The following is a 24656-nucleotide window of genomic DNA, read 5'->3' as shown; positions in this document are numbered from 1 at the left end:
ACGATGATGCTTTTATTTGTACCCCACTCTGGTGAAGGGGAGATGCTTTATTATGATGATTGTGGAGAGATGCCTTATTTTTCTGAAATTAATATGTACCTTCTAATCTACTGAATCTGAGACTTTGAGAAATTTGTCTGAAAGTGATTAAAATATTGTAGATATTTGTTAGCATGTAACTGAGCTGTGTTGCAAAGGCCATGTGCAGAAGGAATCCTATTGCATTACCTGTAGTTACAATGAAAGAGATTTGATGTTTGTGGACATGTGTGTGTGTGTGTGTGTGTGACCACCCCTTGTTGTTGTTGAGTCGTTTAGTCATGTCTGCCTCTTTGTGACCCCCTGGACCAGAGCACGCCAGGCCCTCCAGATGGGCAGGGTATTCCTCCTCCTCCTCCTCTTCTTCTTCTGCTTCTTCTTCTTGTTTAGTCGTGTCCGCCTCTTTGTGACCCCCTGGACCAGAGCACGCCAGGCACTCCTGTCTTCCACTGCCTCCCTCATGCTGGTAGCTTCAAGAACACTGTCCCACCATCTCGTCCTCTGGCGTCCCCTTCTCCTTGCGCCCTACATCTTTCCCAACATCAGGGTCTTTGCCAGGGAGTCTTCTCTTCTCATGAGGTGGCCAAAGTCTTGGAGCCTCAGCTTCAGGATCTGTCCTTCCAGTGAGCACTCAGGGCTGATTTCCTTCAGAATGGAGAGGTTGGATCTTCTTGCAGTCCATGGGACTCTCAAGAGTCTCCTCCAGCACCAGAATTCAAAAGCATCCATTCTTCGGCGATCAGCCTTCTTGATGGTCCAGCTCTCACTTCCATACATCACTACTGGGAAAACCAGAGCTTGAACTAGACGGACCTTTGTCGGAAGGTGACGTCTCTGCTGCTGTTGGACTACAACTCCCATCATCCCTCGCTAGCAAGACAAGTGGCCAGGGATGATGGGAACTGTAGTCAAAAAACCACAGCTGACTCCCCCGCCACATGCAGCGCCAGCCTGCCTCCCCCTCGCGGTCAAATGGTACGACCCGACGCGCAGGAGGCTGGTTTGTGGGCGCGTCGTCATAGCAACTGCTGTCGGTCGCCCGCAGGTTTGGGCGGGGCGAGCACCCAACCAATGGGGATTCGGTACCCCGCGCCTGCGCAGAAGCGATAGGCTAGGGCCGTGAGGGGAGCGCATGCGCTCTTTGCTTCGCCAGCACCTTGGCCCCGTTCGGCCGTCCGCCTTCCTTCTCTGCCCTCAGGGAGAAGCGCCCCGAGAGAGACGGGAAGTCTCGCGAGAGGAGGAGGCGGAGAGACGAGGAAAGAAAGGCGCGTGGCGCGGGACCGGAAGTGGGACTGCCCCGCCCCCTGGCGGGCCTTTCCGGTTCCGGGTGAGCGGCGGCGGAGCCCCGGCGGCAGGTGAGGCGGGCGAGGCGGGCCGGACGGGGCCGAGGCGGAAGGGCCGGCGGGCCGGGAGGGGGGCATTCCGCTCCGGAGCCCCCGGGGACGGGAGTCCCGCTTCTGCCAGCCCCGCCTCGGAAGCCTCCCCCCGTCGGAAGGCTGGGGGGCGGGGCGGCGGGCGGGTTGCGCTGGATGACCTTTGGGGGCCCCCGCCGGGCGCGCCTCCTTGGGGCACGTGGCCTCGAGGACGGGGTTGGGGGCTGCCCTTCCCTTCCCGCTCCCTGCCGGGGAGCCTGGTGAGCTCAGCCCATGTCACAAACCCCCCTCTCCGGCCCCGCCAGGCCAATCCCGGGGGCGCAGTGGGGCTGAGCCGGGTAGGTGGGGGGGAGGGGGCGGGGAGGAGGGCGTCTCTCTGCTCCCACAGCAGGACCACCCCTTGGCCAGGCCGCCCCCCGGGAGGCTGGGAGGGGAGGGTCTCTGCCCTGGGACCCCGGCCAAAGGGACCCCAAAGGTCATCAAGTGCCATCTCCTTCTCCCTTCCTAGCACCCCAAGAGTGTGAGCAGGAGAGACTTGCCCAGTGGATTGGGGAATACGTTTCGTCTCCAGTTGCTGCCTGGCGCTCAGGATGTAGCAGGAGGAGGAGCCTTGACAGTGGGCGCCAGGCAGGGGGAGGCTGGCACAGGGTGGCATTACACTTCCTGGGTGGGTGGGTGATGGAGGCCGCCTTCACAGGAACCAGGGAGGCTGCCTTGTATCAAGCCAGAGCAGCTGCGCTGACGGGCAGCAGGGGCTCTCCAGGGTTTCAGGCAGGAGTCCTTTTCCCCAGCCCCACCTGGAGCTGACACCTAGGACTGGACCTCAGATATTCTGCGTCTGAAGCAGGGGCTCTGCCCACCGAGCAGATAAAATGAGAACAGCTGAAAACATTGGGGGGGGGGTCATTTAAAAAACAATTAAATATTAAAAGAATTCAACATTTTATGGCAAGATTCCGGTCCTCGTGGCTCTGGACTGAGTTAACTAGGACCCCTGAGTAGCTCTGCAGTTTGGTTTCCAGTAACCTCCGGAGCAAACGTCCTGAACATAAGTCAGCGTGGCTGAGAACTTTGTGAATCCTCCCCCCAAATGCTGGAAATTCACCCTGTCCTTCCCCATCTCCCTCCCCAGCCTTGTTAGCATGTGGACATGTCCAGCATCGCGCCCCTCGCGGCCTCTCTAGAGCAGTGCCCGCTTGCTGGCCTCTCCTCCTCGTGGTCCCGCTTCGTCCATGGAGGAGGGCACCATGTCGGATCTCCTTCTCAACCTGGACACGTCCCTCCCTGCGCGGCCCAAGAAGGCCTCTGAGGGCAACCAGAAGCACCAGCGGTTCATCAAGCGCCGGCAGTTCCTGGAGCGGAAAGGCTTCCTGAAGCAGAAGCAGCTCCCCGGGCAAGCCCCACTGCCGCGGCGGGATGCCTCTCAGAAGCACGGCGGGGCAGACTGTGAGCGGGACAGAAAGAGGCCAAAAGTGGACAGGAAGGGGGCGTCCGCCGAGCAGGACAGAAAGCCCCTGCGGGAGGACAGCTCGGCCCGCAGGACCAAGACATTCCCCAAGGAGAAGGCCGCCCGCGGGGCTAAGGACTCTGGGTCCCAGGGAGGCAATGCCTCTGGGGGTGCCACAGCCTCGAGCAAAGCAGGGAGCACTGCGGGGGGTGGTTCCTCTGTGAGGCACAATGGGGCGCAGGCCAATGGGGCCGCGGGCGAGATCCGGAGGGTGGCCCTGCTGAGCGAGTTTGAGAGCGGGCTGTCCCCGGTGCTGCTGCCGCCCAAGCCCAGCAAGGTGGTGGCCATTGACTGTGAGATGGTGGGCACGGGCCCCGGCGGGCGCGTCAGTGACTTGGCGCGCTGCAGCGTGGTCAGCTACCACGGCGACGTGATGTACGACAAGTACGTGCGGCCCCTCAGCCCCATCACCAACTACCGGACGCGCTGGAGTGGCATTCAGAGGCACCACATGAAGAACGCCGTCCCCTTCAAGGTGGCCCAGAAGGAGGTGAGTGGGGGGGGGAGATCTGGCAGCCTCTCGGGGGGAGCCTTTAGGGATCCCCCTGCCCCACACAAGGTTTTCCATGTTTTCATTAAAACCAAGGCAGTCTGTATTTTTATTCTGGCATCTGGTTGAGGCATTTGGCCTAGCAGCTCTTACTCTCTTCTTATGGAACCTCAAGGTCCAGAGGCAGTCTATCTGGATTCCTAGGTTCTATGGGGTATTTGGCCACAGTGACAACAGGATGCTGGACTAAGGAAGGAGCCCTTTGGCCTCATCCTGTTGCAGGGCTCTTCTTTTATATCCTCTTATGGATGAAGTAAGGGACGCGGGTGGCGCTGTGGGTTAAACCACTGAGCCCAGGGCTTGCCGATTAGAAGGTTGGCGGTTTGAATCCCTGCGACGGAGTGAGCTCCCGTTGCTCGGTCCCTGCTCCTGCCAACCTAGCAGTTAGAAAGCACGTCAAAGTGCAAGTAAATAAATAGGTACCACTCCGGCGGGAAGGTAAACGGCGTTTCCGTGCGCTGCTCTGGTTCGCCAGAAGCGGCTTAAGTCATGCTGGCCGCCAGCTCCTTCGGCCAATAAAGTGAGATGAGTGCCGGAACCCCAGAGTTGGTCATGACTGGACCTAATGGTCAGGGGTCCCTTTACCTTTATGGGTGAAGTGGGGCAGACTGCAGCTACGATGTCTTTGTGGGTCTGCATCCTGCTGTGCTTGACTGGCTACAGCAGGCTTCCTCAAACTCTTCCCTCCAGAAGTTTTTGACCTACAACTCCCATGACCCCAGCTAGCAGGACCAGTGGTCAGGGATGATGGGAATTGTAGTCTCAAAACATCTGGAGGGCCGAGTTTGAGGCAGCCTGGGCTACAGGTTGAGTCTTGAGCTATTGAGCGCTGACTGATGACATCCCTCCCCCTCCTTGCCTTTCAGATCCTCAAGGTCCTCTCTGGGAAGATAGTTGTGGGCCACGCCATCCACAATGACTTCAAAGCCCTCAAGTATTTCCATCCCAAGTCGCTGACCAGGGACACCTCGAAGAACCCTCTGCTCAACCGCAAGGCCGGCTTCCCGGAGAACGAGCAGGCCTCCCTGAAGCGCCTCACCAAGCAGCTCCTCCACAGGGACATCCAGGTAACACCCCCTGCCTTGTCCTTCTGCTCTCTCCCCCCCCCCCATCTGGCTCAGTGTTGCCTACACTGGCTGGCAGCCAGCTCTTTGGAGAAAGGCCCAATGACTGTCTTGGCAGACTTCCTTTTCAAGAGTCCCTCCTCTTGGCCGGCTGTGGTTGTTGTTATTATTTATCAAATGCATTGCTTGATTTTTCTTGCCGAAGGCAATTCAGTTGACACAAGATAATATCACCAAGGCAACTATCAGTAAACAAACCATAAACGTCCATAAAAATGGCAAAAGTAGTTTCTTTCCCAAATAGGTTTTATCATAAATAATAGCAAATGCTGTAAATAAAGAGTTGACTTGAAAGTGGTTCACTTGTTGGAGGAAGTTTAACAAACTGAAGGTCATCGTCCTCTTTCCTGATGGAAACATGCAGATAGGGAAAGAGACGCCCCCCTGCTTTAAGTTGTTTCCCTACTCTCTTCTCTTGTACGGTACATTATTTACTACAAAGCTCCATGACTTTGTTACTGTGTTTGCAGTTGCTCAAGATACAACCTGTTGTGGGGGGAAACTACTTTTGCCATTTTTATGGATGGACGTTTAGAGTTTGTTTACAGATAGTTGCCTTGGTGATATTATCTTGTGTTGATTGCAGTAGTCATTGTATCACCACCCTGTTCATTGTTTTAAAGGAAATTCAAAGCAGCGTGCAACCAAGTAAACAAGCAAAAACCCACATAGATCCATTACAAAAAAACACCACATTAAAACACCCCACCCACCCTAAAAGGCCAGACAGAGGAAAAAGGCCTGGTTAAAAAGGAAAGCTTTCACCAGGCACTTAAAGATACAGTACTGTATATGATGAAGGTGCCAAGTGAGCCTCCCTGGGACTGGGAGATACCACAGAAAAGGCCCTGCTGTTGTGTTGCCACCCTCCAGACATTGAGGAGGCTCTCAAAGAAGGGCCTCAGATGACAATTGCAGGGTCCAGGTCAGTTCATATGCATCAAAAAGCTCACACCATTGTTTCCTTGAGCCTGGAGAGAAAAAGGTTGCGGACAATGACCAGGAGGAGCTTTTCCAAATCTGTTTGTGCCATCTGTCCGTGCAGTTTTTAGACCCCCCCCCCCCGACACAGCAGGAGCAGGAGTAGCCCCTGTGGCTCCCTCCAGGCGGCTGCCACACTACAGTTCCCATCACCCCTGCCCATTGGGCCGTGGTGGTACCAGGGCTGGTGGGAGACGGAGTCTGGCAGCATCTGGAGGGCCACTGAGGAGCAGAGTCCCCTGGCCTTGGAGGAGATCCGCCATTTGATTTAATATTGAACTCTGAGCAGCTCACAGTAGCAGCAGAAAAGAACAGCAAATACTGCAGTTGCTGTAAGCTCAAAACACAGTAGCGTATAAATAAAGCAGGCAACCAGAGCGAATCCTTTGAAACAATGCAATTCTATAAATTTATAGTGAGCTGCAGTATAAAGGTAAAGGGACCCCTGACCGTTAGGTCCAGTCGCGGACGACTCTGGGGTTGCGACGCTCATCTCGCTTTATTGGCCAAGGGAGCCGGCGTACAGCTTCCGGGTCATGTGGTCAGCAGGACTAAGCCGCTTCTGGCGAACCAGAGCAGCGCACAGAAACGCTGTTTACCTTCCCACTAGAGCGGTACCTATTTATCTACTTGCACTTTGAAATTGCTAGGTTGGCAGGAGCAGGGACCGAGCAACGGGAGCTCACCCTGTCGCAGGGATTCAAACCCTGACCTTCTGATCGGCAAGCCCAAGAGGCTCAGTAGTTTAACCCACAGCACCACCCGCGTCCCTATTCTGCAGTATAAAAGGGACCATTTTATCTTGTCCCCGAAGAGCAGAAGTTCCCTTGAGTGACTCCAGAGCCAAGCTGCTGTGCACCTCTCTCTTTATCTGGGCACCTTTTCCTAGTATCATAGAATTGTAGAGTTGGAAGGAACCCACAGGGGTCATCCAGCCCAACCCCCTGTCATGCAAGCATCCCTGACCAGGGGGCCACCCAGCCCCTGCTTTGAGACCGCCAGGGAAGGAGAGCCCACCCCCTTCCGAGGAGGCTCTTACCCACAGAAACTCTTTTTCTGTAACTTGAATCCCTCGGTTTGGGTCCTGCCCTCTGTCCTCCATGGGGCGGCCCTTGAGGTATCAGAAGATGGCTTTGTGGGGGGAGGGGGTGTCCTCTCGCTTTGTGAGGGGTCAGAGAGACGTGACCCCTGCCCTCATCTTCCTCCTTCCTTCCTTCCTTCTTTCCTTACCCCCCCCAGGTGGGGAACAAAGGCCACTCCTCGGTGGAAGACGCCCGGGCCACCATGGAACTGTACAAGGTGGTGGAGGACGAGTGGGAGAGGCAACTGGCCACCTCTCCTCAGGACTGACCCCCAACTCCAGTCGCCACCAGGCCTTGGAACCCGGAGTCGCTGGGGGAGGCCGACACCCCCCTCCCCGCCCCCCGAGCTGTTTGGAGGAGGATGTTGACGGGTCCATGGGGCAGAGGGAGAGGAGGGCCGGCAGAGTGAAGGAACCGCCTGGGGGCAGGGGAGGGGAAGGAGACAAGTGTGTCCATTACATCGCTTCCACCTGACGGCAGCCTTGGCGTCTTCCTCCCCTTCCTCTCTGTAACGGTTCCGAGCCTCCTTCCCTCTCGGCTTGAACCTCAGAGGGAGGGGGGCATCCTCACCCCCCCCCGGCAAGGGGGCTTTCAACATGGTGCTATCCACTCCCCAGGCCCCGGTGGCTGTGGGGTTCGTGTGCTGTTGGAGTTGAGCGTCAACCAGGCCAAGGTGCCCATCCTGTTGCCTCGGCCGGTGGATCTTTGGTGACCCCCCTCCCCGCCTCTGCGGTGGCGCAGGGAGACTGGCTTCCTGCCCCCACCCTCTTAAAAGGGCGGGGGGGCACTCAGTTCCCTAGCTTGACTTCTGTGGGTCTCCCCTCTCCCTTGCCAGGTGATGGGAGTCCCTCCCATGCACTTGGTGATCTTGAGCTCCCCTCTGCCGCCTCCTCCTTGGCCCCACCCCCTCCCTCGGGGGTCAAGGAAGCCCCCTGTGTGGATGGTGACCCCCTTGGGTTCTTGTTGGCGGGGGGTGTCTGTCTCTCCCTTCCTCTTCCCACTTTCTCCACATCCTTCATAATCTCTCCTCCTTCTCCTTAAATCTCTTTCCTGCTCTCCACCAGCAGGTCCCCGGGTGGGTTGCACCAATGAAAAACACAAAACAGTTTGCAATCCCAGGAACATCCCCCTGCCCCTCCCCACTTTGGCCCCCTAAACTTAGAAGACGAAACCCCCCGGAACATTTATGCAGGAGGAGCAGGTGCCTTCTGCCTTATGGTCTCTTCCTGGTGGAGACGTGGCGCTGGGGGAAGGAATACAGTGGTACCTCGGGTTACAGACACTCCAGGTTACAGATTCCGCTAACCCAGAAATAGTACCTTGGGTTAAGAACTTTGCTTCAGGATGAGAACAGAAATCGTGCAGCGGCAGCGGGAGGCCCCATTAGCTAAAGTGGGACCTCAGGTTAAGAACAGTTTCAGGTTAAGAACGGACCTCCAGAATGAATTAAGTTCTTAATCCGAGGTACCACTGTATCTCTGTTCCGCTTGAGGGGAAGGGGGGCGTTGCACACGCGCACACACCCTGCGCCCTATGGCACCCAGAGCCTGCGAATGCCCCCCAGAGAGGCCCCATGGGTGTTGGCCCATAGCACCCCCTGCAAAGCATCCCCTTCTCAGCTCAGCAGGCGTTGGGGTCCTGGCTGGGACATCCTCAAGGTCAGGATGGGCAGGATCCTGCCCAGATGAGCTTTGCCTGTTCTGCCTGGGCCCCCCTGGACTGCAGCTCCCATCAGCCGCAGCATCAGAGGCTTGTTCTGGCCCCAGAGCTGTAGCCTCCCAGGCTCTGCAGGACACCGGGGTGGCCAAGGGCTGGTCTAGGGTGCAGGGCTCTCTGCAAAGGGCAGGCCTCCCTCCCCTTTTGATTTGCAGAGGCTCCTCTTTCCCCCCTCCTTCCTCTTAATACCTCCAGCTGCACAATCAGAATGAATGGAGCATTCCTGGAGCACAAAGTTCCCATCCTTGAAGAGACCACAATGGTAAAGACTGGGCACACTTTCTCATTCTGATGCTGAAAATCCCCTGGAACACTGTGACCCCCCCTTGCCCCCCTGCACCCCAAAAGTGGCTCCATCGCTGTGTCTTGGCCAGTGAGTGTCTCATTCTGTCACTCTCTGTCTTCTCTCTGGTGCTGTTTCCCACCAAGTGACCATGAAGCAAGAAGGTCACCTTGCTGTTGTGGCGCAACGTGTGTTTGTGTGTGTGTGTGTGTGTCTTTCTGGGAAGAAGAAGGAGCCCCGAAGCACATTGCTGTTAATGAGATACCGAAAAGGTCTTAAGGTTTGTTTTCCCATCTCTCCTCGTTTGCTTCCCCCCACTGATAAAAAAGAACAACTTTCCAAAGGTCTTTCTCTCTTGCCTTTGGCGCAGCCTCCGTCCCTCCCGGGGTTTGGGTTTCTGTGCCCCTTCCTCCTGGGCTCTTGGGGACTTGCCACAAAGGGGCGTTCGCAATCTGCCAAGTGGGCCTCCAGGGAACTCCTAATTTATTTTAAACAAACTTTATTGAACATTTTAAAAACGGTTGCCAAACGTATTGTGTTTTCCCCACGGAAATCTTTGATGCGGATCCTTTGCAGCAGTCTCAGAAAGATTCCTCTCCAGCAGTTTTAAAGCGAGCATCTTTTTAAAACAAAGACAAAAATGGAAGAATAATTTTTTAAAACCACCCGCACAGGGAAACAGATTTCCTACATAGAAGCCCACACACACACTGCAAAAAAAACTTACTTATTCCATTTGTGTTAATGCTGGTAATTATGAACGGGCGTGTCTTCAGTTTGTGCTTGGGATTGTTTTGTCTTTTTCTAAAAAAGTAAAATATTTCACTTACTGGCTGCCTTGAGACCTGTGTGCTTGCGTAGGCATGGCGGGGGAAAGGGGCCTGATCCGAAGAGCCGCTGTACCTGAAGATCATGAAAAGAGCTCTGCAGCCGGATCAGGCCAAAGGGGACCTGCCCATTATGGGAAGTCCACACAATGGACCCGAGTGCGAAAGCAGCGCTCTCCCTGCCTTTTCCAGCAACTGCCTCTGACATTGGAGGCAGGACATAACCCACCAAGGTGAGTAGCCTTCAATAGTCCCCTCCTCCTCCTCCGTGAATTTGTCCAACCCTCTTCTAAAGTTGGGGGCCATCACTGCCTCCTGTGGCAGGGAGTTCCACAGTTTGTGGAAAGAAGTCCGTCCTTTTCTCTGTCCTGAATCTTCACAAGGTTCAGTGTGATGAGAGAGGGAGGAAAACCTTTCTCCCTGCATTCTCCATGTCGTCCTTACACGGCATCGTGCCACCTGAAGGATTGCCACACAAAGCATCATCCTTGTTTTATTGAGTTTTGGCTCGTTGGTTTTCCGCTTCCTCAGATCTTGGGAGCTTCCAGGGAGCCCTGAGGAGGTGGTGGGTGGGTGGCAGTCTCTGCGGGACCCTCTCCCTGGACACCCAACCCCAGGCAGCCCCTTACGTATCTCGTGCAAGAGACCTGCATCTTGAACCATCGAGTCCCAAGGTGCTCCAGGACAGCTAGTGGTGCAGATGGCCGCCATGAAAAGAGCCCAGTTGCTTTTGCCTGCGAGTCCCTCCAGGGCTGGGCCTCCAATCCTTCTGGCCAGAGGAGTGAAAATCTCCCTGGCGAGACTGAACCTGCTCTCCCACAGGGATCAGCTGCCCTGGAGTGCAGAGGCAAAAGGGAAAGGTTCTTTGCAAGGCCTCTGGCCACCCCCCTCCCTGCATTTCCACTCCCCCCTTTTATCCAGAACCACAAGGACTAGAACCCTGCTTTGTTTTTGGCGCCCTGCTCAGCCAGCAGTGGCTGTGGCTCTTGCACCCTGAGGGGTGTGCGTTGTGGCTTTGGCGGTTGGTGCAGACCTGGTGCTTTTTTGCCACCAGGGGAAGCTGCAGGGCCAGCCTCAGTTGCATCGTTCTGCAGGCCAAGCGGGGATCCTCTGCATCAAAGGCAGGGCTGGTTGCTTGTGGCCTCCATGGGCGAGAAGGTGAGTGTGTGTGTGAAAGAGATCCATGCACAGCTTCCAAGTGAGCCTGGAGCTGGGGCTGACTTCAAAACAAAGCCCACCTCTCCATTCAGTTGGGGAAGGGGAGGAATGTGCTGTGGCCCACCAGGGCTGGGAGAGACGGAAGCTTTTAAAGGTGAAATATGGCCTCTTGTCTTGGGATCGAGGGTGAGAGCCCAGCCAGTGGGCCTCTTGTGATGAATCTGTCGCTCGGGGCTCGTTCGGATTTGCTCTTTGTGTGGCCTCCCCACCTCCTCTCACTTTCTTGCTTTAAAAATACTTCTCGCCTGTCTTAATGCAAATCAGAGAAGGAGAGGAGGAGGAGCCAGTTTCTAAGAACATCAGCAGAACCTGGCTGCTGGATCAGGCCAGTGGCCAGCATCCTGTCCTCACAGGGGCCAGATGCCCCCAAGAACCTAGGAGTGGAGATAGACTGCCTATGGACCTGGAGGCTCTCTAAGAACAAGAGAAAAGCCTGCCTGTTGGGTTGGCCGAATGGCCCATCAGCCCAGCATCCTCTCCTCACAGTGGCCAACCAGTTGCCTGTGGGTCTTGAGCGCAAAGGCAACTCTCCCCTCCTGTGGTTTTCAGAAACTTACTCAGAAAGATTGCCGCCTCCCACGGTGCAGGCAAGTCGCCTTCGATGGCCCTCTCCATGAATTCTTCCTAATCCACTTTGGTCCCAAAATTTCAGTTTCCTCATCCTTTTAAATCCGGGGGTGTCTTTTGCTGCGCTTGCCCCGGTGTGGAGTGTTTATACCATTTAGCTATTTATAACTTTGTCATAACACGCAGCTCTCCCCTCTGTTTGCTTTTGCTCGGCTCTCTGCGTTTCGATAATTAAGGAATGGCCGTCGGAGGAATGGGCCCGGTTGTATTTTCTTCCACTGCCTCCCTTTATACATAAATAACCTGTCAGTTCTGACAGGGCTGCTCTGGCCCAGAGACCAGCCGCAACCCCCACCCTCTTGCTCCCAGGCTCGCCAAGACGGGCCCCGATTCTGAAGGAGCCTGAAGGAGCCTGGGGCAAACTTTGAGAGAGGAGGGCAGAGCAATGCCCCGAAACACAGGGATGAAGAAATGGGTCCACGCCAGTTAAGCTGTGTCTGTCTGTCGGTTTGTCTGTCTGTCGGTCTGTCTGTCTATCTATCTATCTATCTATCTATCTATCTATCTATCTATCTATATCGCTTGACTGCACAGGGAAGCCTGTTGTCTTTGTTCACTGGAGGAAAGACCAAAGCTCAGTGGTAGAGCACCTGCTTGGCCTGTAGAAGGTCTCAGGTTCAATCCAGAGCGGGGAAGAGTCCTGCTATCTGAAGCACCAGACAGCCACTGCCAAGGAGTGTGGGCAGTACCAAGCGAGATGGTTTGAGCTGCGGTGAGCAGCTCCCCACTCCTGCCTTTTATTCAGAACCATGAGGACTAGCACCCTACTTTCTTTTCAGTGGCAGAGCATCTGCTTTGCATAAAGGGAGGTCGTAGGGTCAGTCCCTGCTGGCGTTTCCAGGTAATGGCAGCCATGTCACCTTTTCTGAACCCCTGGAGAGCCGGCGTGGGCAACGTATAGCCAAGCAGACCCGGGGGACCTGGCTCTCCATGGGGCACCTGCCAGTCTGGATGTGCAGGACAGCCCTGGTTTCTCATGCAGGATCCCGGGGTGGGGCCTCGTCCCTAAGCTCCTCCGCTTGGGGTGGCGACCAGGGGTTGGCCTTCCAGGATTCCAGTGGCCCCCCAGGATGGTCGGGGGCGAGAGGCCGGGTCCTCCTGGGGGCCTCGCCACAATTCTGGGACCCAAATCTTGTGACACGTCGCATGAATTTGGGAGAGACTGGGCTGCAGGCCTCACACCTCCGATGTGCCGTTTCCCACGCTGCTCCAGGGACGGGATGATGATGATAATTTATTATTTGTACCCCGCCCATCTGGCTGGGCTTCCCCAGCCACTCTGGGCGGCTTCCAACAAAATATTAAAATACCGTAATACATCAAACATTAAAAGCTTCCCTAAAGAGGGTGCCTTCAGAAGTCTGGTAGTAGTTGTTCTCTTTGACATCTGCTGGGAGGGCGTTCCACAGGGCGGGCGCCACCACCGAGAAGGCCCTCTGCCTGGTTCCCTGTAACTTCATTTCTCACAGCGAGGGATCCGCCAGAAGGCCCTTGGCGCTGGAGCTCGGTGTCCGGGCAGAACGATGGGGGTGGAGACGCTCCTTCAGGTACACTGGACTGAGGCCGTTTAGGGCTTTAAAGGTCAACACCAGCACTTTGAATTGTGCTTGGAAACGTCCTGGGAGCCAGTGTAGGTCTTTCAAGACCGGTGTTATGTGGTCTCGGCAGCCACTCCCAGTCACCAGTCTGGCTGCCGCATTCTGGATTAGTTGTAGTTTTCGGGTCACCTTCAAAGGTATGTGACGTGGAGAATCTTGGAGCCTCCGAAGAGCCTGCTGGATCAGGCCAGGGGCCCATGTAGCCCAGCTTCCCAGGAGCCAACCAGGTGCCCCCGAGGGAAACTCTGGAGCAGGATCAGAGCACAAGAGCAACACGCTCCCCTCCTGCAGTTTCCAGCAAGGGGGATACAGAAGCATCATTGCAGCCTCCAGCCGAGGGCGCAGAGCGCAGGCCTCATGGCTAGTGGCCAGCAGTAGCTTCTCCCTCCATTTGTTGCAGCGAGGCCTCCCTCCAGTGGAGCCGGACCCTCACCCAAGGAAGGACAGAGGTTTGGGGAGGGGAGTCCCCCAGGCCACAGCTCCCTATGACTGGGGGCCTCATTATTTTCTTGTTCTCCTTCCTCTCTGGGCTGTGGGCTTTTTGTACTGACAGCAGCAAGGCTGTCCCTTTGCCTTGAAAGCAACGTCTGTGGGCTGCAGCCTCTGGCCATGGGCTTAAGGGCCCCCAATTCTCTCTCTCTCTCTCACGCCCTGGGATGGTTGCGGCAGGGCGGGTGGGAGCACTCGGGCTTTTTGAAAAAAGAGACATGTTTTAAGAATTTCCTGGCAAGGCGCTTTGCTGACTCAGGGCTTCCTCATCAGCACCTCATTTGTTCCAAAGCAATAATGGGATGACACGGCTGAACCCTGGTACCTAATAAATACGCGGAGCAGGGACTGCTGTGGGGGGGGCAAGGAAGGGAATGGAGAGACCCCCCCCTTTGTGCAGTGTTTAGAGGAAAGGAGAGGGAGGGGAGGCAGAATGGAAGTTTGCAAAATGGTGCACTGCATGGATAAAGAAATGATATCCCGTTCCGCCTTCCATAAGACAAGAACTGGTGTTGGAAAGATTAGGACGAATAAGAGGAAGGACTTCTTCCTGCAGCATAGAGTTAAGCTGTGGAACTCCCTGCCACAGGAGGCAGGGAGGGCCACCAACTTGGATGGCTTCCAAAGAGCATGAGCTGTGCTGGGAGCTGCAGGTAAGCCTGGCCCAGAGGGGGCCGTGTTGGCCGACTCTGCTGTAGAGCCACTGCCTGGTGAAGGGCCCTTTCAGCCCTGTGGGAGAGGCCCCTGCTTTGCAAGCCGAAGGGCCCAGGTGCAGCCCCTGCAGGTAGGACTGGGAGAGAGAGCCCAGGACGGCTGCTGCCAGTCAGTGCAGGGAATGCAGAGCTGGGTGGACCAATGATCCGACTCGGTACGAGGCAGCATCCTGGCGCGGAGTCTGGATCAAGCAGTCACAAAGAAAAGATCACAAGCCTTTAGAGGAAGGGAAACACACAACATCTGGAGTTGCTTCTTTTGTTGTGATTCCTGCATTGCAGGAGGTTGGACTTGATCAGGCATCCCCAAACTCGGCCCTCCAGATGTTTTGGGACTACAACTCCCATCATCCCTAGCTAACAGAACTAGTGGTCAGGGATGATGGGAATTGTAGTCCCGAAACACCTGCAGGGGCGGGTTTGGGGATGCCTGGACTAGATGACCCTACAATTCCAGGATAAGTGATCAAGCCCTCCTGGAAGCAGGGGAAAGGCTGTGATAAGAGTTGGTTGCAGTTCTGTAGACTCTTGTTAAGCTTTCTGGTGTGATTCAAAAGGTTTTCTCCTGCCGTCTCCCAAGTCAACACACAATCCTGCCTTCCCATCAGGGCAAAATACCATCTTCACTGAAGCCATTAATTTGAGCTGTTAGGGGTTTAAGAAGAGCGCCATGTCGCAATGCTTAATATTTCTGCGTCTGTCAGCAAGTCCTGCACTAAATCTGTGTGCCGAGCACAGAGCAATCTGCAAGTTGCCCAGAAATCTCTGTCTGGTGGGTTTAAATGCCCAGGGAAGCTTCTTGCATTTCGATTTCAAATGTTCCTTGGTAACCTTGAGGACTAGGATCCTACTTGCTTAGGTGGCTCAAGGGAACAGGGCCTGCTTGGCATGCAGAAGGCCCCAGCATCTCCCGGTGGGGCTGGGAATGCTCCCTGCCTGAATCGCTGGAGAGCCCTTGCTGCCAGTCAGTGCAGACAGTGCTGGCCTGGCAGCTGCAGAGGCCGCCTTTCGCCCTCGCTCCCCGTGAGCCTCCCAGGCCCTTTTGCCAAAGGGATCCGCCTCGCCCTCTTTTGTGTGTTCGTTGGGGGCGGCTAAAGGCAAAGAAGAAACGAGAGTAACGACTTCCTCCCTCGTTACTGAAACGGGAAGTCATTAAAACAACTGAAGAAATACTCCAGAGCATAAAAATGATGTATGGGCATGCCATGGCCAGGCACAAATCTCTCTTGCTCTCTCCCGCCTGCACCCCCTGGGCCCAATCCTGCTTTTTGCCATGGCTGGGAATCCAGAGCATGGCATGCATGGCCCATCCAGGGCACCCTCCTCTCTTCACAGTGACCAGATGCCCCAGATAGACTGCCTCTGGACCTGAAGGTTCCACCAGAACAGGAGAGCTCACTGGATCAGGCCAGAGGGGGCCCTTCTAGTCCTGCATCCTGTTCTTACGTCGGCCACCCAGATCCCTCTGTTGGGAAGCCCCCCCAGCCAGATTCGAACCCAAGAGCCACTCTCCCCCCACCTGCAGCTTCCAGCACCTGCTATTCAGAAGCATTTCCTATCGCCCAATAGCTCCACAAAGTCTGCAAGCCTTGGGTTGGTTAACATCCTGTGGCCTTTAAAATGGGGGTTGGGGGGTATTGATTTTGCTTTATTAGTTATTTTGTGTTCCCATTTTGCATTTCTGTGTTGTGAACCATTCTGCAATCTTTGAATGAAGGGCAGGATAGACATTGAAGAAGTAAATAAAACACGTCCTCATTTGTGCTTGTTCCCCCAGCATCTGATAGGCTGCCCCTGGGGCTGGAGGCTCCACTGAGCGGTCAAGCCCCTTTCCCTGCCCACGCCATGTGGAAGGTGGCCAGCGGGGCCTCTCTTGAACACCCATTTCCGCCCCCGGGAATTGTCTTGAGGGCGCCTGGTGGAGTCTGTGGCAGCCGAGAGCCAGGCAGACTTAGCTCCATGCCCGTTCCTTCCTGGGCTGGGTCAGCAGCAGGTCAGAACCGGCCAGCAGGCGGCTTATCAGCCAGACGAGAAAGAGAGGGAGCTGGCAGGGCTGGGTGCTCAGGGAAGGAAGCTACTGCCCCACAGGCTGCACTTTGGATGGGCTTGGAAACCCAGGGAGACGCAGGATCACCCCTGCATCTTGGGGGGGTGGATTTCCCTTGGGGACACCTGGATGGCACTGTGGGAACAAGAGGCTGGGCTAGATGTCACCCCTCTGGCCGCCTTTTTATGTTCTCATAGAACCTCCAGGTCCAGAGGCAGTCTATCTGATTCCTGAGCCACAGGAGGGGAGAGGTGTCCTGCTTGCCAGTTTCTCACTGGGCATCTGTGAGAGCAGGACTGGATGGGTCCCCTTTGGCAAGCTCCCAGGATGTTCTCCTGCTCCCCTGCACCTGAGGTGCTCAGGCCTGCCTGCCTGCCTGCCTGCCTGTGGGAACTTGCCCCCTTCTGCAAGGACCACACAGAGCACCGTGCCTTGACTGCCGGCCAGACGGTGCAAAGGAGGCCCTGTAATTATGACCCCCCTCTCCCCCCCCTGTTTACAGAGATAAGTGGAAAGAGACTGATGGCGTAAATGAATACCAGCTGCAAACCTCACAGCTCAGCTCTTCCTCTCCCTCCCGCAGCCTCCACCCCACCAACCCCCCATTTTTGGAGCCTTCCCCACTTTCCCCTTATTTATTTGCAGGGCCAGGGGTGGGGGCTCTCACCCCACCCTCCCTCCCTCCCTCCCTGCGGTGGCTGAGACAATAGGCAGGGAAGCCAAGAACAACGGAGGCAGGCGGCATTTTTCACATCTCAATGTTTGCCTGGATTAGGCTGTCCTGGAAACCTCAGGACTCTCCCTGCGCATCCCATAATATCTCTGCCTGGCTGGAAAGGTGTCCTTGAGTCTCTTGTCTGCCTGGAGGGAAGGCAGAGGTTGTGCATAGAAACCAGGCAATGCTACACAGGTGAACTTTCCATCCCTGGCCCCGCCAGAATTGCCCGGGATGTGTGCTGCATGTGTGAACATGGAGCAAACACAGGTTGGTTTATTCCAGTTACAGACCACCTGTTCCTCCCAGGAGCTTGGGGGGGCCTACAACAACCCTGTGAGGTAGGAGACCCTGAGAGAGGCAGCGACCGGCTCTGGCAGCCGCACCCAGCCAGCTTTGTGATTGAGCCACAACACAGCACTGTCTTCCTGGCCTGCAGACACGCCAGACATTGAAAGCAGAGCTCGGGGCGGTGGGGGACGTAACAAGGGTGATTTAGCTGTGATCCCTGCGGGTTGGACTAGATGACCCCCAGGGTTCCTCCCAACTTGGGGTTACCAGACGTCCCCGTTACCTGGGGACAGTCCCTGGATTTGCGAATAAGTCCCCGGACAAATTCCGTCCCCGGAATGTCCCCGGATTTCATCTAATGTCCCCGGGAAATGCGGCAGCAGCAGTCTGAGCAGCCTGGAGCAGGTGGCTCTTGCTGGCTTCAGGATCTGCTGGGGAGTCCCCATATGATGGTGGTGCAGGGGCTCCAAGACGCAGCTTCCGGGCTGCCTCCACCTTCCCTGACCCCAGCAACTATCAGAGCTTGCGTGCAAGCAGGAAGGGGCAGGGATCTCTCAGTTAGGCAACTGGAAGCCTCCCTTCCCAGCTGAGGGGTCCCCTTGCCCTCCTGCTTGCACGCAAGTAGGAATGGGGTTGGGGCTGCTCTGATGGGAAGGGGGGCATTGCAGGGCCTGAGCCCGGGCCCTCCTTCTCCGCCTTCCATGCCTGATGCTTCACCACCACTGAAGAACCAGCAACTCAGGGGCTGCCCAGCCTCATGGAGAAAGGAGATAGAAGACGTGGAGGAAGAGGAAACGTGGCCGTTGAGGTCAAGGTGGGGGCCGCCCCTCTGCCACCGCCATCGCTGCAGCATCAACATCCCTGAACGTGTAGTAATTAATTAATTGATTGATTAATTAAAGTGTTCCTGGAGTCATTGAAAAAAATCTGGTAACCTTATAACTACTTTGGCGATCACTCGTAGCTGAGTAAGATTATCTTTGATAAACACTGTGGATAAAAAAAGCTCAAGAGATTCAGCTCTTAGCCGACACTCACGATGCACAGAGTTTCTTTAAAGCCACCAAGACCATCTTCTATGGGCCAATAAATCGTGGCCTCTGCTTCCCAACTATGATCCTGTGAACACACCCCGTTCCTGGTGCTGTAGTTTGCAGCACCTTAAGCTACAGTTCCCGGGTTCTTTTTGGTGCATGCTTTAAACCTGCTCTAAGCACCTGGCGCGGGTGAGTGCTCAGCTACGCTCCATCCAGCCAAGTGAGAGCATTTTTTATTTTACCCGGGGCGGGTTGTCTTCCTGTTCGCCTAACGTGAAGCAGGTGCCCCCTGCTCTGGGGGTCTGAAGCCGGGCTGCTGGGGGGCGGGACGAGGCTCCGTCCTTTGTGTAACTGAAGACCTTTCTGCCTCGCGAGAGCATCGCGCCTTCCCTGGAAGTACAAAGAGGAGGGATGTCTTGCGAGGAGGAGGCGGCGGGGGCGGGGGCGGGGGGGGGGAGCGGGAGGACCCCTTTCCTGAGATTTAGGAAGCCATTAAATCTGAAGGGACAAAGGGGAGGGGAGCGGGGTCAGCTTTTGTGTCTGGCCCAGATTTGGAGGCAATTAAACCTCAGGCTTTGCGGTCCTGGTTATATAAATGGCCAGTCGTTAAATCTGTGTTTTTTTCTAAATGCCTCTGGAAATTGGAACCAGGAGCCCCTTTCTAATGAGGCTCAGGGACTGGGGGGGGAGAGGCTGCCCCCCCATGACCCTTGCCTTTTTTCTTCTCCAGAATCACCCAGAGCTGGGAGGGGTCAGCCCTGGCTCCCTGTGGCTGGGCGGGGAGGGGGCTGCCATGGGGGACCAAACGTGTGTCCAGGCTCCCAGTCCTCCCATGTTTTAAAAATGACCGTCATGCTTGGAAGGGAACAGTTTCAACTGTGGAACTCCCTTCCCCAGGAATCCCTTTAAGAGAGGAGGAGGGGGGCTTTCAAGGGCTAGTAGCTAGTCTAGAAGCTAGCAGATGGCTCTTGGTTTCGAATCCTGCTCTCGGGTTTTCCCTTGGGATCATCGGGTGTGCCATTGTGAGAACAGGATCCTGAGCCAGGGGGGTCCAGCCAGACTTTCCTCAAGTCCTTATGGAACCTCCAGGTCTAGAAGCAGTCTATATGGATTCCTAGGATCTTTGGGGCATTTGCCCCCTGTGAGAAGATGGTGGGCCCCCTTGGGCCAGATCCAGCAGAGGGGCTCTTCTTAAGTGTTTTCATGCTTAAGCACCGCCCTCCGGGAATACAGGAAGTGGCCTTACACTGAGCCAGACGATTGGTCCACCTAGCTCAGTACTGTCTGCACTGACCGGCAGCAACATTGACAGCAGTCCCCTGACTCAGAAGAAGGCAGCTCTCTCCATCCCTGTTTAAACCTCATCTTTTTCTTTTCTTTTCTTTTTTTAGAACAAGAACCCTGCTTTAGCTTTTGGGGAAGCCCGTAGCTCAGCCCAGAAGGCCCCGACTCAGTCCCCGCTGGCAGCATCTCCAGGCAGGGTTGGGAGAGGCCCTGGGGAGCCGCTGCCAGTTGGTGTGAGCAGCACTGAGCTCTGTGTGGGAATAAGGCAGCTTCTCACGTGGCTCTGCTTTGCTGACTGTGCTGGACGCAGCCCAGCTTGGAGGAGCGGGGAGGCCATTCCCCTGCCCCACTGCTCTGCTCTTGCCCTAGACAGGCCCCCTTCTAGCCCGCCTGCTGTGTTCTCTGCCCATCTGCGCCTCATTTCCCTTCCTGGAGCAAAGAGCTCGGAGCAGACCAGCTGCCACTTGGTGGCCATCCAGGAAAACGTGATGCGGCAGCCGAGGGACAGGCCATGGGGCTGTGCAGGCACACCCCTCGCTTCCTGGCCCCCTCTGGGCCGGGACACTTGCCTGAATGTTGAAGGTCCTGCCCCCGCAGCCAGAACCACGAGGACTGCAGTCTTACTTCAGGGGCAGAGTGTATGTTTTGTATGTAGCAGGTCCCAGGTTCGGATGCTGGCATCTACCGCTGGCAGAGACTCCCCGTCGGAGACCCGGGGGAGTCGCTGCCTGTCCGTGTCCGCATTCCCGAGCTCTGTGGGCTGGTGGGCTGGCTCTGCTTAGGACAGCCTCCTGCGCTCCTCTGCCTCCAGGCAGACTGGGCCAAGCACAGGGAATTCTCTGGCTGTGATTCCTGCATTGCAGGGGGTTGGTCTGGATGGCCCTCGGGTCCCTTTCAATTCTTCAAACTTATGATTCTGCCCCAGATGTGGAGATCCGTTATGCTGCCAGCTGTCCGGACTGAACCGTGGAGTTTTCATTTAAAAAATAAAATAGAATCAGTTCTTCCTGGCAAGTCTAAGCCAAGGGGCGCATCACAGAGCTTGGCTCTGGCAGACCCCGGGCATGGCTGCCTTGGGCACTTGGAGAGTCCTCTTCCTTCCAGGGCTTCCCCTCCTGGCTCTGTTCCTCTCTGCAGCCGCAAGTTATAACAGCAGAGGAGCTGCTGGGTCCCACCTGGTCCAAGGGGCCCACCTGGTCCAGCATCCCCACAGTGGCCAAATGCCCCAAAGGGCCGAGGAATCAAGATAGGCTGCCTCTGGAGCTGGAGGCTCCATCAGCACATAAGAAGAGCCTGGCTGCAGCTGGGTCAGGCCAAGGGGGCCACATCTAGCCTGGTGTCCTCTTCTCACAGCAGCTGACCAGATGCCCCAACGGAGAACCAGCCAGCAGGATCCGAGGACGAGAGCCCGCTCCCTTCCTGTAGTTTCCAGCAAGTCATAGGCAGGAGCCATGGAGGGAGAGAATATAGCAGACGTGGCTGCTGGTCAGTGACAGCCCTCTCCTCCTCCAGGAATTAGCCCCATCCTCTTTTGAAGCCATGACTGTGGGCACCCCTGATGCCTGTGGCAGTGAGTTCCACAGTTTAACTCTGTGCCACATGAAGAAGGGCTTTTTTTAAAAAAAAAATTATCTACCCTGAATCTTCCAGCCTCCTCCTTCCCCGGATGGTCACAAGTTCTAGCATTAGGAGAGAGGGAGGAAAGAATTATCCGCCCGCCGTCCTCATGACACGCGTGACTTTATAAACTTCTGTGAAGGCCACCTGTGAGACAGTGAAGACGGAGCAAGCTTCTTTTCTGCTCCGGGGGGGGGGAGTGCCCAAATTCATGGATTCAGACGACAAGGAAGGAGATTCCGACTGAACACTAGGAAGAGCATTCTGACAGGCAGAGCTGCTCGACTGAGGAAGGGACTCCCTCGGAAAGGGATGGCCTCTCCGTCCCGGGAGGTTTGTAAGCAGAGGTTGGGCGGCCCCCTGTCAGGGGCGATTTAGCTGTTAGCCCTGCATCGCAGGGGGTCAGACTAGATGATCCTTGGTGGCGCCTTTCAACTCTACCATTCTAGGATTCCAAGCTAAAAAGCCCCAAGTCTGGCTGGAGAGATGAGGACTGTGAAGTTTTTTCCCTGGGATTTAATTTGCAGCGCGTTGTGTGAGCCGGTTCACACGGGCGCCCAGCCACCGCAGCCCCTCAGAAAGGGGACCTGGCGTTGACTCTGGGGCACAGAGAGCCCCCCTCCCCGCCCCTCGCGTCTCCTCCTTCCTTTTCCGAAGCGCAGCTCCGGCTAATTGAAATAATCTGTTGCTGTTGCCGCCTTGTCAGGCAGACCCTGAGAAAAGGGCCGGGAGCTATTTTAATAATCGCATGAAGATGTGAAAGCTCACCCCCCCCTCCGAGGGGCCGGGAGGCGTCCGGCCTCCTCCTTGCGCTGCCCCCCCCCGTTCCCTTCGGGGTCCCCTCCACCTTTCCCAGGGCGGCTCTTGATCTGATTAGGGCAGATGTTTGCCGGCCAGCAAAACCCCCCCCACCGCGCTCCAAGGGTGCAGGAGCCGTGGCTCTGCGACGTTAATTAATTTAGTTCTGCCTGCAAAGATATCGGGTTTGTTTGCGCAGACATTGCGCAGTTCCCTGGTCTGGAGTCTCCTGCTGTCTCTGAGCCATTTCGGTCCAGGCAAAGAACAAAGCGTTGCAAACAGGGGACAACGTGAACCACCCGGCATCAGCTCGGTGCCCTCCGCGTCCCCAAAGCACATCAAGAGAGCCGAACGGCTCAGTCAGGCCAAAAGGGACCTTCTAATCCAGCCCCCTATTCTCATGCCAGGAGGACTCTAGATAGACTGCCTCTGGACCTGGAGGCTCCATAAGAACATCAAGCCAGTGGGAGATCTGCTGGATCAGGCCAAAGGATCCTGTCCTCACAGGGAGCAAGCAGATGCCCCACAGGATCCGAGCGCAAGAGCAGCAAACCTCCCCACTTGCACTTCCCAACAACTGACAATGGAGGGAGGACAAAGCCCTTGCGGCTTGGAGTAATTATATTTTTTTCTGATCCACTGTGGGTTTGTCTCATTAGGGCAAGGGCTGCAGCTGAGTCCTAGAGCACCTGCTGGGCATGCAGAAGGTTCCAGGTTCAAGTCCTGGCATCTCCTGGCATGGCAAGCAATATCCCCTGCCGGTCAGTGTGGACAATACTGAACCAGATTGAGCAAGTCTCTGGCTTGGGAGAAGGCACCTCCTCTTGCCTCTGCACTTCGATGGCTGACTTTCCTTTGAACCCATTTGCCACCGGACATCCTGCGATGCCTGCAAGCCAGCTGTCAGCACTGCAGCTATCCCGTGGGCTCAGACAAAGAGCTCCCTGCTGAGCACCCTCCGCATGCAGCCAGGCATGGATGGAGCCTTTGGCGGTGCTCCCTCTGCTCCCTCCGGCTCTTGGCCGCGAGAGAGTGAGAAATCACACCAGACCTGGCTGCCTGTGGGGCTGAGGATTCCAGAGCCCAGAAGACGTGGCCTCTGCCCTTCTCAGACATGGCCTCCGCTGTGAGCGAGAGGGCAGGAGGCGGGTTTGCTCCATCTGCGGAGTCACTCACATGCCCAGATGTGGGCTAGACCAGATGTGCCCAAGCTTCCTCAAAGAACAGCCGATGACTAAGCCCCATTGTAAGGGGTTGGACCAGATGACAAAAGAGGAGCCTTCTGGATGAGGCCAATGGCCCATCGAGTCCAGCCTCCTCTTCCCACAGTGGCCAAATACCCCACAGAACCTAGGAATCCAGATAGACTGCTTCTGGGCCTGGAGGTTCCACCAGGACGTCAGAAGAGCCCCAAAGGGGGCCCATTTAGTCTGGCATCCTGTTCTCACAGTGGCCAAGCACCCAGCAGCCCCGTGAGAACAGCAAGCAGGATTTGAGCACACAAGAGCCATCTCCCCTCCTGCAAGTGCTATTTTGGAGCACTGCTGCCTCCAAGTGTGGGCTGCCTGGTCCCAATTCTAAGGTCCTGCATCCCTAACTCTCTGGGCTGGAAGTGGGAAGGTGTGCAGGAGAATCCAGAAGCAAAGTGCCCATCTGCCCAGACCCAGGTCCCGCCCCCCCAGCCCAAAGCAGCTGTTTCCGGAGTGGTGGAAAATAGCTGATCTGGACCAGCTTGGGACCAGATGAAACGCCTTTCCTGCTCTCAACCATGTGCCCTGCGGAAAGACCTCTTTGCTCGCTCTCTCCATCAGGGCAAGGCTTCCTTGCATCTGAAGATCAGCGCCAGGAACGCTCGACTCTGGAATCAGGGGACAGATGGCTCTCCTAAGCCCCACTGCCACTCACACTCCCCCCCCAAAAAAAAAAAACTTCCAGGGGAGACGAATGAGATGCAGAGCCATGGGGAGGGTGGGAAAATGAGGGGAAAAAAGGAAAGAATTTGCAATTTTGCAAAAAGCAACTCTTGGACCCAAACAAAGGAAAGAGAGAATTTTTTCCATATGTGTCTGGATGTTCCCTCCCCTCGTGGTGGGACAACCCCCCCCCCGTCTCTCTGTCCCATTCTCTGAGCAGGGCAGGAGGAAGGGGGAGTGCCAAGGCAGAAGGCAAGAGAGGGACTCTGAGGGCCAAAAGCCAGCCAGCCAGGCCATCTCAGCTGGGACTGGGCCAGAAGGGAGCCTCTCCAGAGCCAGGAAAATGGGCACCAGGGGGCATAGAATAGGAGAACTAAAGGCTCCCCCAAAGGCCATGTAGTCCAACCCCCGCAATGCAGGAACCACCACGAAAGAAGCCCAGAGAGGGGGCCACCGCAGTCAGGAAGGAGAGTCCATCACCTCCCAAGGGAGTCCCTTCTGCTGCCACACAACTCTCGACATCAGAAAGCTCTCCCTGGCGTCTTGTCAGAATCTCCTTTCTTGATGTGTGAATGCAATGGTTCAGATCCCCCCCCCTTCCCAGAGCAGCAGAAGACAAACCGGCTCCATCTTCCAGAGGCACTTGTTCTGTCCCCCCCCCCAGGTGAAAAGGCTGGCCCTGCCCCAGGCACAGCCCCACCAAGGCGGTGGGCTCTGTTTTCAAGAACTGGCAGACCCCCTTGTGCAGGAGATATGCCCCAATGGGGGGCAGTAGTTAGGTCCCCACTGGGGCCTGGGGGGTTGAAACGAATGTGGGTGCTTGGGGG

The 24656-nt window shown here is 56.1% G+C and overlaps 1 protein-coding gene across 1 annotated transcript; it reads left to right on the top strand.

Moving 5' to 3' along the window:
• The first annotated feature begins 1220 nt into the window (after nt 1-1220).
• Nucleotides 1221-7581, top strand: ISG20L2 (interferon stimulated exonuclease gene 20 like 2). Its single transcript, XM_053368622.1, has 4 exons — nt 1221-1394; nt 2545-3409; nt 4336-4536; nt 6814-7581. The coding sequence occupies exons 2-4, from the start codon at nt 2645-2647 to the stop codon at nt 6922-6924; spliced, it is 1077 nt and encodes a 358-aa protein (XP_053224597.1). The 5' UTR covers nt 1221-1394; nt 2545-2644; the 3' UTR covers nt 6925-7581.
• Nucleotides 7582-24656: the final 17075 nt, after the last annotated feature.

The sequence above is a fragment of the Podarcis raffonei genome, chromosome 16 (assembly GCF_027172205.1).
Source record: "Podarcis raffonei isolate rPodRaf1 chromosome 16, rPodRaf1.pri, whole genome shotgun sequence".
Classification (NCBI taxonomy): domain Eukaryota; kingdom Metazoa; phylum Chordata; class Lepidosauria; order Squamata; family Lacertidae; genus Podarcis; species Podarcis raffonei.
Note: the sequence above shows the minus strand (reverse complement) of the source record. Positions and strands in the feature narration are given on the sequence as shown.